The sequence below is a fragment of the Sminthopsis crassicaudata genome, chromosome 4 (assembly GCF_048593235.1).
Source record: "Sminthopsis crassicaudata isolate SCR6 chromosome 4, ASM4859323v1, whole genome shotgun sequence".
Lineage (NCBI taxonomy): Eukaryota > Metazoa > Chordata > Mammalia > Dasyuromorphia > Dasyuridae > Sminthopsis > Sminthopsis crassicaudata.
The window spans coordinates 367,936,074-367,949,499 of record NC_133620.1 but is presented as its reverse complement, the minus strand read 5'-3'; the positions used below and the strand labels follow the sequence as shown (position 1 = coordinate 367,949,499).

Here is a 13,426-nt window from a genome sequence, read left to right as displayed (position 1 = left end):
CTGACAAGTCAAAACCACAGGGTGGTAAAGGGATAAATGTAGCGGATCATAGGGCCTGGAGAAAGGTGATAGTGATCATCTAAATCAGGGGTTCTCCAACTATGGCCCGCGGGCCACATGGGGCCTCCAGGGTTATAGAAAATGGGCTGAGGGGAGGAGACAGTGTGAGTTTTTATTTTTACTATACACCGGCCCTCCCACAGTCTAAGGGACAGTGAACTGGCCCCCTATTTAAAAAGTTTGAGGACCACTGAACTTGTGCTTTCTGCATGTCCTGTGGCATGAAAGAAAGAAAGGTTGTTCTGTACCCGATATATGCACTGCTATCTTAAAGGTTAGTATGGGAGCTGGAGACCCTTTACATATGTCTGCAGAGATCTGTATTTGACCCAAATTTGAGGGCGGAGGTAGAAGTCAAAGAAAGAGTGGTTTTTGAAGGGAAAGCTCCCAAGATTTAACCAAATCTACCTAAGTCCACAACTTGGGGTAATTATATGTTATTTCAAATGTAATCTCTTTTAACTTTCCCTTACTCTCATTAGTGGAGGCACATAGTATGCAGAGAAACAAGATTCTGAACTACAATATTAAAGTATATTAAAATAAGTGATGCAGTAGAGTGGAAAGAGTCCTGTATTGGGGAGTCAAAAAAGCTGGATTTTGCTTCCCATTTTGCAACTAAGTAGTTGTATAACCTAGGGTAATATTTCACCTTACTGGGCCAGTTTCTTCATCTGTAAAAGGAGAAATTGAGCTACATAAGAATTTCTAAGGTCCTTTCCAATTCCAAAGCTCAAGGATTAGTTTAAGAGGAATGAATATGCCAAAATAACAACTAAATAATGGTCACTATTATTTTAGTAGCCATATAATGGAAAGAACTCACTTGTCAGAAGAGCTTGGTTCTGGTTCCAGCTTTGCCACTAATTAGTCATGTTATCTTAGACAAAACACAGTAGGAACTTAATGTTGAATTTGAATTGTTTATTTGTGTTCTAGAAAGAGACCTTCCCTCTTCTCTCTTTCAACTTACTCTCATTTGATGAGTTTTTTATTTCAGCTTCAAAGCAAGCTTAAAGATGCTTTATTATAAAAGCAATAACTGGATTCTGAAAAAAAAAATTCCTGTCTCCTTTGGACCTTGCTACTGCTTCCTCTTAAACTTTTGTCTTATCATTCTCCATCCCCACCACTACCACAGTCCTTGAAAGCAGTCTCCTTTATGGCCTTCTTTTCCTTATCATTCAGGGCCAACTCCAGTCATCCTGATCTGTATCTTGTCACTGGACCCAGATGGCTCCAAAGAAAAAAGCAAGGCTGATGACCTTGCACAGCCTTTTCTCCCTCACTGAAACCCGACTCATTTGTATGTGATGGCAGGACCTCCCTGACGTCATGGTCCTCTTCTAGAATGAAGGACAAAGAGTAACAACACCCACAATCCTTATCATCCATCTATTCTGTAACATGCTATCATTTTACTTTCACCTACACCATTATATGGAAATTCTATTATCCACAGCCAAATCCAAAAGCTTTCTCTCAGTTTTTCTCTTCTTGAATTATTCCACTGCACATATTCTTCAGAGCCTTCTTCCCTTGGCGTCTCTGGTAGCATCTTTCCATGATTGTCCCATATTCTTTGGTTGTTCTTCCTTTTAGGTCTTGGTAGGAAATGTTCCTACAGGTTCTGTTCTATATGAGCCTACTGATTTCTGGTTTGCCTCTAATGATTCTTCAATCACTAAGTGAAATGCCATTTTCTCCATGAAACTTTCCCTTCATACCAGTTATCTCTGTGCATGTTGTCTCTCCTTACTAGACTGAAAACTTCTTTGTATGTTGCCAGTAATTTTCCCTGAGCATGAATTCAACCATACCACTCCCTTAACTCAATAAACTCCAATGGCCTGAATCTAATGTCTCTAGGATAAAATATAAACTCCTCTGTTTGACTTTTATAGCCTTTCACAAGCTGGCCCCATTCCAGTCTCATTATATGTTTCTCCTTTTCCCAAAATCTATGGTCCTGACAAATTGGCACTTTCCCATTTCCTCACACAAGCTCTTCCATCCTCATTTCTGCCTCATACTTCCTTCAGGTCTCAGCTTAAGCACCTCTTTCTTTCTATACAAGATCTTTTCCGAGGAAGGAAAAAAAAAAAAAAAACAATAATCAAGAACTTAACACAGTGTTAAATGCTCAGGAATGAGCAAAACTGTCCTGGCTCACAAGTGATTGACCTTCGAAAAGGGGAGGGCACAAATAGTGGAGGTTTTAGCTACCAGTAGGATAGAAAGCCCTTTAGGATTCAATGGTAAAGCAGATGGCAATGCATGTATTTTAATGTTTCACTTCCATAAATAAAACCATATTTGTGATGTTGAGCTGTATGGTGGTACCAAGTACTTTGGTGGAAAGAATATACTTTTTTTGTATTCAATATGATGACTATGGAAGAGGTCCAAGCTGCAGTACTTACAGATCCCCCCAGTCTCTCCCCACCTACCTTTTATTTAATTACTTTGTATTTATTTTTTATCTATTCCGATATAAATCTTATATATTTATAAGTGTACATTTCTCCTCTGACAAACTCCTTGAAAGCTGGGATTGTTTAATTTTTTTGTATCTATATATCTAGTGACTAACACAGAGTAAGTACTTAGCAGCATTAAGGAAAATGAGTCTTGTTTTGGATACCAAAATACAAATGTTCATTAGAATAGCACAAAACATGCTTTTGCACAGATCCTACCTTTCACTTTAGGTAATAATTCTGCTCCACAAGCAATACAGCAAAGTCCTGACTTGCAAAGCTCGTTACTTGTGCCCTTTTACAACAGACAAAAATGTTAACTTCAGAGAGGATGTTTAACATCTAAATATAAAGATCATAAATTCATAAAAAATATAAGCCCTAACAAAGTGATATCCTAACCAAAATTAATATTAAATATAAGGGTTCACTCTACTGGAAACAGTAACAAATCTGAATCAAAACTTAATGCAGGGGTTCTTAACCTGGAGAGTGTAAACTTTTAAAACATACTTTTGATAAGTACTTCAATATAAAGGGTTTCTTTTGTACTCCTATATACTTTATTTTGTGCATTTCAAAACATTACTCTGAGAAACATAGATTTTACCTGACAAAGAGATTCATGACATAAAAATAGTTAGGAAACCTTTATTTTAATGCTTTTAAAATTCATACTGATTTAAAAATCCCCATACTGATTTTAAAAATGCCTAGAAGCCAAGCAACTATTTCATTTATGTAAGGCCAACTGTATAATTTAGTGTACTTTATGAAGGTCTAAGATTTTAACTGAGATCAGAGTGTGAGTTTTGATTATTAAGTGTTATGACTGAAAAGTAATCAGATGGATCTCTACATAAGAAATTCTTCTCAATACATAATAAGCACATTGAGCTGGCCACTGAGCCATGAAGGCCTGGGTTCAAATTCTGTTTCTGACACATACTAGCTATATGAACCTTACTTCATAATCTCTTAGCTTCTCAGTGCCTTAGGAAACTTTCCAAGAATATAAATTACAGAGGGCATTGCTCTTGCCAAATGAAATCAAGGGTACAGTCCCTATCTCTATTAAAAAGATAAAAAAATTAATAGGGACAATATTTGGATTTTGGATGTCCATAGTAAAAAGAATTCCCTCTATTAATATAGGTATAGTTGAAAAAGCAAAGGAGTTTTGTAGCATCAGGAGGCCCAAGTATGTATAATACACACAAACACACACAGAGTTTTAAGCTTTTCAAGTAGTTAGAGAGCCAGGTTTGCAGTCAGCAAGACTCATCTTCTTGAGTTCAAATCCAGCCTCAAACACTTACTAATTGTCTGGCTTTGTGCCAAATCCCTTAACCTTGTTTATCTCTGTTTTCTCATTTGTAAAATGAGCTGGAGAAGGAAGTGGAAAGCTGCCTCACTATCTCTGTCAAGAAAACCTCAAATGGGGTCAATAAAGAGTGAGATACACCTGAAGTGACTGAATATAACTTTGCAATATACTTACATGTATAATCTCATTTAAGAAAGTAATTGTCAGCTGTTATAATTATTATAAACTGTTAGTGCCAAAATGGATGTTAGACTTCAGTAAGCCAAATTTTCTTTTTTTTTTAACAATTGATGAAATTAGTGTCACAGGGGAGAAACATCTTGCCCAAGGCCATATTAGTTAGTAGCAGAACGCAAGTCTTCTGAATCCTAATATTTTCCATGAATTTCATGGTGGCAGCAGCATTAACAGCATCAGCATCATTATTCCATATACATGTCTACCTGGTTAAGTACTTTATTGTAACTATAACTAATATATATTTTAATAATACTAATTTTAATAAATTTTAATAAAATACTAATAGTATTTAACCCATATTAATTTCAATGTGAAATCATTTCCATTTGAGCAAAAAGTAACATTTAGTTAGGTTAAAACTTACCAAAATCTGATGAAATTTTTTACAAATGAAGACTAAAAATCATAAATATATTTTAACACTTTATTGTAAAAGTCATTTTGGCCAATTATGCCTCACTGACAAGAGCATTTATTCAAATAAGCATTCACCTTGATTTTTTAATCCAACCAAACAGTTTTATTATTTTGCTTCATGTTTTTTTTTTTGTTTTTAATAACAAAAAAAAAAAAAGAAAAAGAAAAAGAAAAAGGCAAAGGACCATGATCATTAGGAAAATGGAATTCAGAAGGTCTTTGAGTCGTCTCTGACAGGCATCTTTGTGATGATCTTTGGGAAGACTCAATGTCATGCAATAGCTTTCTCAGAAACTGATCTAGGTTAACATTCACTTTCAAAGGTTAAGCTTCTGGAAACTACATGTTTCAGTCCTATCCCCTCCCAAAATACATTGGAATCTGACTATAACAGTTTGTTACAGAGAGGAATTTGGTAAAAGGTAGATTGTCTTGGACTCCATCCAAGAGAGTTTAGTTACTGAAAGCACCTCATTATTAGATGGTCTCACCAATAAGGTGATCCATTGGCATAAACTCGATGGATGTTATAACAAGGCTTCATTGTAATTAACACAGGAAGCCAAGTAGCTAATGGTTCTATCAAAAGAAATCTTAAGAAACAAATTTCTTTTTGTAGATAGAGAAAAATCTTATATGATAGAGGATCATGTGGCTGGATCCTTTGCCTAAATATTCATTCCCCAAAGCAATGCTCTTCACTGTTTTCTGACTTCAATTCTCATTTGATCCATATTTTGGAATGATTTTAAGGATTTACCTTCTGATAATTCTTTCCTATAGAAACATACAGTTAACCACATTTAGTAAATTATCATAGTTAAATATAATTAGAGGACAAGAAATAAAAAGCAGAAATTCATGCAAAGTTAGGTACATTTTCTGCTTAAAAGATATTTGAAGTAGGTGGGTGGCTGAACAGAACTGGAGAATAAAAGTTCAAATATAAATCAAATATAAGAAGAAAGTCATCACTCTGATGAATTAAATGGTCATATGATAAATAACTCCCTTAAGACATCATATACTAAACAACTTCAATTTGGTGAAATGTTTTCATAATGATTTCTGAAAGACTGAATATTATGAATGTATTTTATTGCAGAAAAATACCATGTAAGAGCCATGCTATTAGGGAAGTCTTATAATAATAATGTCTTATGAATTAATGGGCAAGTATAGAATTCTTAGGGAAGATTTAAAAATAAAGCTTCATTCTGATGACAATGAAAAACAAAAAACCAACCCAATCCATGATAATCAAACAGATTTTGTAGGAACAAAAGCAAAAGGGCAGTCATTTATTTTACATACATCTTAAGAAATTTGGTGTAATGTTTTATCCCACCATTCCAACACTAAAATATTTAACCCTTACTCTACCTTCCTTCTTTCATTACTTCCATGAATGAAGCCCTTTCTCCAATGGATAGTTTTCCAAGTTCTTTGTCTGCGTGCTCTAAATACTTTCAGGCCTTGAATAAATTCAATATCAGATGGTTACTTTATTCATAATGAGTATAGAGAGCACAAATCATCTGAAAAACAACTACTTTTATCTTACATATCCTCTATATCACCATAAAATAAATCATCCCGTCTTCCTGTAACATAATTTGCATGCAGTTTACAAAGCAACTAATTATCCTCAATAAAAGCTATTCTTTCTCTTATTATAAGGTGGGCAATATTTGCTTTCTTGATACTAAAGAGTAAAAGAACATCTTTTTCTAGTATACTTGGAAAACTGTTTTCTTTCAACCAGTAAATTTTTCATTTTTACTCTCTTAGGTCTATAGAAGATGGCAATAAGGATCCTTAGGCCCATATATTAAAAAAGGCCTTTGTTCACCAGTATAAACTGTATACCCCCAATAATGATGCTTATATAAAATATTGTTATAACACATATGTAACATACATGCAAAATAACAATATTTTATTGAAGCATTTGGGGACCTAAAATTGTTCCTAATACTATATTTACTCCCTCATCCTCCTACCCTGAATAAATGCAGCAGCCTAAATAGAAATCACTCCAGGAGGTTTTATGATAAAGGAGCTCTATGGTTTATCAATATTTGGAATTTTCTTGTTAATTTCATTTCACAAAAATCATTATAATTTACCAGATTGTAAAGTAATGACTATTATACAGGGACTAAGTAGATTCATGACTATTGCTTTTATTTGGCATGGAACATCAAGGAGCTGGTTGGTTCTTAAGGAATAGATGCAGGTCTTTAAGCAAAGCCAGGATCATCACAGATTTAGATCTGTGTTAGAAGAAAACTAATGTTCAATTCATTCATTTTACAGATGAAGAAGGTAAGGCCCAGAAATAATAGATAACGAACTGAAAGTAATTCACACATAGGTATTATGTAACAGAACTGGGATTTGAACTTAGGAACTAAAACTTTCAAGTTTAGAGCTATTTCAAATGTAAAAAGTCTATTTCACTTTCCTTAATATTTATTTTAAGATTGGCATGCAAGTGAAATTCTTGTGATTTCAGTCATGTTTTAAATGTTTGCTTTTAAAGGAACTCTGTGTAATTCTATTTGAAAGTTGAGAGTTCTTTAGAATTACAAATAATCTGAGACTAATGTAGAAGTTTTAAAAGTCCATATATTTCATATACTGAGTTTTATAAGTGAGGCCTTAGACCTAAGGGCTCTTCCAGATCTAAGTTTTACACCCTACAAATGGTAATGACATTTTTACCTTGCATGCTACAAATGTCCTCATTGTGATCTCCAGCATGGGACAGTATAAAAGCACTGGACACAGAAGGCTTGGGTTCTCATCCCAGCTCAGCTAGGAACTGATCCTGGATCCCATTCCTGGGCCTTTCTTTTTACCCCTGTACAATGAAGAGTTGGTCCTAGTTGACTTTCAAGGCTCCTTCTTTCTTAAAATTCTAGGACTTTATGACAATTATAAGGCATTACAAAAAAGCAACGTAATTTTTTTTTTTTCCCATTAGGGCACCTGCATTATACTTCCAAAAGAGTGATATCCCAGCTAAAGAAGGCCTCTTAGGAGCTGGTTACATATAATGATTCTCAAAAGGTCTTCATTGCTCCTCTTTTGGAACTGCCTTAATAGCTTTAGACACATACATCTGAATATTCTCTAGGATAGCAAATTTTTCTTTTGGGGGGAGGGGAAACAGCTTAAGATAATTCAATCATCTATTAAAGAAGATCAATGATTAAGTAAGACTGCTTGGGATCAAGAATGAACAAGGCTAATGGGAATGATTTTGTATGTCTCGTGAACTGACTTAAAGGCAATTTCTAAAGGGATACAAGCAAACTTTAACAAAAAGCAGAATTACTGGGATAGGGGACAATCCTGACTGGAAATAGGGTTAATGTGGATTATAAATAAGTGTATTTGTTTTTTAAGAAGAAACTGTCAAATATCCAATTCAAATTGACTTCTAATAGAATATCAACAAAATATGGGATTTATTTTTTTTATGCCAGTAAGAACTTAATAAGTGTCTGTTGAATTGAATGTGATATGAAGAAAAAAACAAAACACAGAAATACCTAAATTCAAATCCCTCATTTTACAAATGTGGAAACAGACTCAATGAGAAGTAACTTGTGTTTTAAGTTTTTCAAAGCTTAACTTATATTAATTTATTCAGTAGAGTGGAAGGGTTACAGAGTTTTGAGTAGGTGAACCTGTGTTCAAATCTCATGCCTGCTATTTATTTCCTACATAACATAGGACAAGCCTCTTAACCTTTCTGCATCTCAGGATCCTCACCTATAAAATGATGGGATTAGATTAGATGTGAGGATCCTTCCAGTTCTAAAATCTAAGATCTTATGATAACAGAAATTACTTTTAATCTATTGTTTATAGTTAATTGTCAATGACAAATATAAGGAAAAGACAGGTTATCAAGAGGAATTATTTTGGGGATATAAAATCTTTAATTGGTGAATAATAAACTAAATTTTTTGAACTCTTTTTAAAGCTGTTATGTATAACTTCATATTACTTGATGAGAAATTTATTGGTTTCTAGTTCTGTATGACATAAAAAAACACAAACATGATCTGAAAAGCACTTTCAATTTCAGTGATGAGAGGAAGAGTGATGGGACATAATGTGGTGGGAAAACAACCAGTGAATTTGGAACCTGGTTTGAATCCCAGCTCTGTATATGTATATCCTTGGACTGAACACTTAAAGTAGGTAGTCCTCAGTTCTTTATCATTAAAATGAGGGAGCCTGGTCAAGCTCTTTATGCTCCTGACACAATATAAATTCTATCATCAACAACTATCTGATAAAAGAATGCTTTCTAGGATATGTCAGTGTTTTTTCAGAATGATGGTATAGCAAAGCATATTTTTCAATAATTATTTTTGATAAGGAATACATGTTCATTTGCTCAGTACATGTTCATGTGAGCTCACAAATATACTCATTTATAATCCACATTAATCCTGTTCCAGTCAGGATTGCTCTATCCCAGTAATTCTGCTTTTGCTTAAAGAATACAGACCTTTTTGGACATTTGGAAATGAGGAAAACAATAATTGACATGTTAATCTGGTCACAAGAAGTAACATTTCAATTGGGCTCATTTTTAGACTCATTTTTCAGCCTGCTTGAGCATGTTAATTTTGAAAATTAAGAGGTCATATAGCTCTATATAACTCTATTGGCTCTATGTGAATTCTGTTGGTTTCAGGTTATCATATCATACAAAAAGGGTAAAATAAATTGTAATTACAAAATACATACAATAGTTGCTATTTTAAATTTATCACAAGCTGGCAAAAAGAATTTGATATCAACTTTAAAGAGAGAAAGAACTGCTCACAGGAATATGAGATTTCTATTACATGATGTGTGGTAAAATTAACAAGTGAATCAGAACTGACATTCATGATAGAAGTACTCTCTAAAGTTTATATCTAAATATGAAAAAAGAGGAGGGGATTACAAGATTTCTGTGCTAAAGTAAAATTGGAAGCAGCCTAAGAAAGCCCATATATTTTTTTACCAAGTTAAATAGGGAATCTGTTTCTACAAGAAAGCTTTTCTTTTAGGGGAAAAAAAAAAAAAGCTTTGTGTACATCATATTAAAAAATGAACTGGAGAATAGTATAATATATACTTTCAAATAGAAAATAAGAGTTTATAAAATTGGGTGCCATTTTAATCAGTGCTGAAAATAGCTTGAAAATGAGGCTGCCTACTATTTTTTTTTAAAGCATCTATATCATTTATCAAAGGTAGAATAATCATGTAAACTGACGTTTGGTCCAGAAATCTTAAACAGTATGGGGATCATGTGCTTATGTTACCTATAGGGTCCATTTCCTGAGTCTTTTGCAGCTCTTGTTCATATATATTTGCCACCTTTACATTGTTACTAAGGTCGTCAACTTTATATTCTTCATTTTGCATGTTTCTAATCAACCTCATGTCTTTGTAATCTGAACCCATTCCTTTGGTGCAATCAATTTCCAAAAGATTTTCTGCTATAACATAATTTGAATTCTCAGTCCTTTGATTTATTCTACCATCTTCAAGTAGCTCTTCATTTTCTTCTGCATCATCATAAAGTTCCGGTGTGAAAAAGATAGATTCATCCTCTTCTGTTGATTCAATATCTTCATTTACTTTGGAAAATCCAGCTTCTCCATGCATAGGACTCAGATCAATGTCTTGATCCAGAGCTTCTTCAGGGCAGAGAAGCTGTTCATCAGGATCTTTTTTACTATCAGGATTCGTCCTTTTTATCGATGAAGTGATTGTTTGTGATTGTGGGCTTGACAAGGATGAGGACTGGCCTCTATTAGTGAAAGACAGATCAACTGTACTTTCCCTCTTTTCCTTTTTGGAAGGGAAAGTACTGAAGTCATCATTCTCTGAAAATCTGTGCAGAGGTGTGGAAGTCAGTGACTTGGAGCTACAATATTTCTTCCCAGAGTTAGATTCAGGACATCTATTCCTTTCTATTTGTTTATTAAAGGTTGGACTTGTGGATCTGGATATTAAAAAATTTTCCCTCTTTATTTTCTGGGGAGAATCTTCCAAAAATAATGATTCATCTGTGAATACAAAGAAAAAAACACCATTTTCACTTCTTGCCTTTGCTTTTAACTGACCATTACTATATTAAGATGATCCTATTTCATACATAGATAATTAAAAGCTACATAGTAAATGGGGAATCAAAGGTAGATAACACTGAAGACCAGTTATTTCTCTTATAGAGGTTCAGAAAAAGGAAGTGATCTATCTATTTTCACAGTTTATCACTGTAAGAGCTAGGATGTGCCCTAACTGGCAATCTAGTGTTTTCTATTTAGGATAGAAGTAAAATATATTTGCATCACATCTCAAGTATCACATATAATAAAGATTACATGAATAACTATAATACAAGGCAGAATTTGGGATGCCCAAAGGAGAGGTAAATAGAATAATAAAATTTAAACTGGAAAGTATCTTAAAGAAAATCTAACATGAGCCTTTCACTTTCCAGATGAGGAAACAAAGCTCAGAGATTAAGTAATCTGTCCATGGTCATATTGACAGCAAGTGATAAAGATGAGGTTCAAATTTGGCTCCTAAGACAAGTTCAATGTTCTTCCCATTTTACTACACTGTTTACCGCATAACGTATTATGTGAAATTTGAAGAGGGAAAGATCATGGAAGAAGGAAAAAAAAATCAGGGAAAGAAGAGAAGTGCTTCAATTGACAGAGATGGTGAGGAGTGAGGAGAGGAAGCATTTCTTCCATGTGGGAAGCTACAGCATAAAAGGCACAAAGAAAGGACAAAGAAGGTTATAAACAGTAAAGATTGGCTGACACACAGAATAAATGAAGGGGAGTGGTATACATTCAAGTTGGAAACAAATGGTAAAAGACTTTGATTTGAATGTTGGGAAGAATGATATGCTTTATTGGGTAAGTGATAAGGAACCTCTGAAGGTTTCTAAAAAGTTATGTCATCAGAGTTTTACAGTAGGAAGATTACTTAGGTATAGTGGAAAGGATGGGTAAAAAAATTGGATAAAACAGGCTACTGCTATAGTCTAAGCAAGAAGTAACAAGGGCCCAGAGGGAGTTGTTGTTGTGGCAATGGAAAGGACAGACAGAAGGGAAGGATTCTGCAATATCATTTAAGAACCACACTACAGAAAATGGTTATAATGCTAAGTTCCATTACTTTTCTAACTTACAGTCATTAAGGTACTACTTTTGACAACTGGAAAAAATGACAACTCAGATACCACAGATGACTGAGTGTTAGAGTTGGTAGAAATCTCAGTGGCTTTCTAGTATAAAATATACTCAGAAATGAATCTTATCTCCCTCACCCACCCAACCATCTCCCGGTCATACCCAACAAGCAGTCATTCATCCTCTAATCTATTTTACTGAAGGAGTGCCCAATTCTGCTTTTGGCAGGCCATTCTACTTTTGAATAAGTGTAATTTCTAGGAAGTCCCGTTTCCCCCCCTCCCTCATCCTCTCTCTTGATATCAAATCTAAATTTGCTTTTTTGCAACATTTACCTATTGTCCCTAGTTCTGAACACTGGGATCAAATGAATTAAGTATAACTTCTTTTCCACTGGAGAGGCCTTCAGATACTTGAAAATGGCTCTCAAGTTCTCTCCAGGCTAAGCATCTCCAAGGTCTTAAATTGATCCTCATATAAAAAGAGCCCTCAAGGTCCTTGACTCTTCTGGTTATCTTCCTCTAGTTCATCTAATACCCTTCCTAAAGTGTGACAGTGAGAACTGAACATAATATTCCAGCTGTGGTCTGATCATGGCAGAGGACAATGAAATGATCATATTATTATTCCTAGAAGCAATGCGAGCACAGATCACATTTGGAGTTTGGGCTATCATTGGGCTAATGATTCAAAACAGACTTACATTAAAATCCATGTCATTTTTTAGATAAATTATTGTCTTATCAGTCTCTCCTATTATGATGAAATAGATGTTTCTCTTTAGAATGAACAATGTCTTAAGAATATGGAGAGACAACCAGACTAGGGTCAGAAGCCTTGGCTTGACTCTTGACCCTGTCAAGCACTTTCTGTAGGACCTTTAGACAAGACTCGTAATCTTTCAGGGCCATTTTCTATATTTAAAAAATGGAAGTATTGGGTTGGGTGACCTCCAAGCTCTAATGCTGTGATTCCATGCCACATACTTTTACTCTGGGCTGTCATGATATTACACAGGTGACTATGTAGTTTGAGCTCCACAGCCATCGTTCTAGGAGCCTGAAGTTTCTGGATAAAAGGCTTCCTTTCATCTTTTTCAAGAACATTTGGTGATAGGTGAATTGTTGATTCTAATAAAGATGTCGAGGACTCATCCTTTAAAGATGCTGCTTCTTGCACAAACTCATTATTATCTGAAGATGAAACATTAATGATTTTTTGATGCTTTTTAGAAAATGCAGCCAAAGACTCCAGTGCACTTTCAAAGGTTGAATGGTGCTGAATCTGTTGACGAATCCATTTGGAAAGACCTAAGAAAAAGCAAATCAAAGCAGGACAGTTATGTTGATTATACTTTCAAAAGAATCATAAAATTAACTCTTCAATTCTTTTAAAATAACATGTTTTGCTTTATAGGAATTCAGAATGTTTGTATATCAGAAAAGATAAACTATTACACAAATAAAAGTTGTTTCTTATTATTTAGAGAACCTGGGGAAGGAGGCCAACAATGTCCCCCATATTGTTGTTGTTGTCCATAATAACTAACCTTTATATAGCGTTTTAATGTTTGCAAAACATTTTACATATGCTATTTCATTTTATCTTCATAATATTATGATCTCCATTGCACATATGAGGAAAGTGAGGTTGGGAAAAGTTGTGAATTGTCT

General features: G+C 34.3%; 1 protein-coding gene across 7 annotated transcripts in view; it reads right to left on the bottom strand.

Moving 5' to 3' along the window:
* Positions 1-2,652: 2,652 nt before the first annotated feature.
* Positions 2,653-13,426, bottom strand: part of BRIP1 (BRCA1 interacting DNA helicase 1) — a 221,443-nt gene continuing 210,669 nt past the window's right edge. For 6 of the 7 annotated variants that reach the window (XM_074261990.1, XM_074261984.1, XM_074261983.1 and 3 more), the window contains 2 exons: positions 12,740-13,063; positions 4,518-10,613 (listed from right to left, as the gene is read on the bottom strand). In XM_074261990.1, the coding sequence (XP_074118091.1) occupies positions 9,847-10,613; positions 12,740-13,063 (1,091 nt within the window). In that variant the 3' untranslated portion in view covers positions 4,518-9,846. Of the gene's footprint in view, positions 2,836-4,517; positions 10,614-12,739; positions 13,064-13,426 lie in introns of those variants that run through there. The other variant, XM_074261987.1, reaches the window with a different exon arrangement.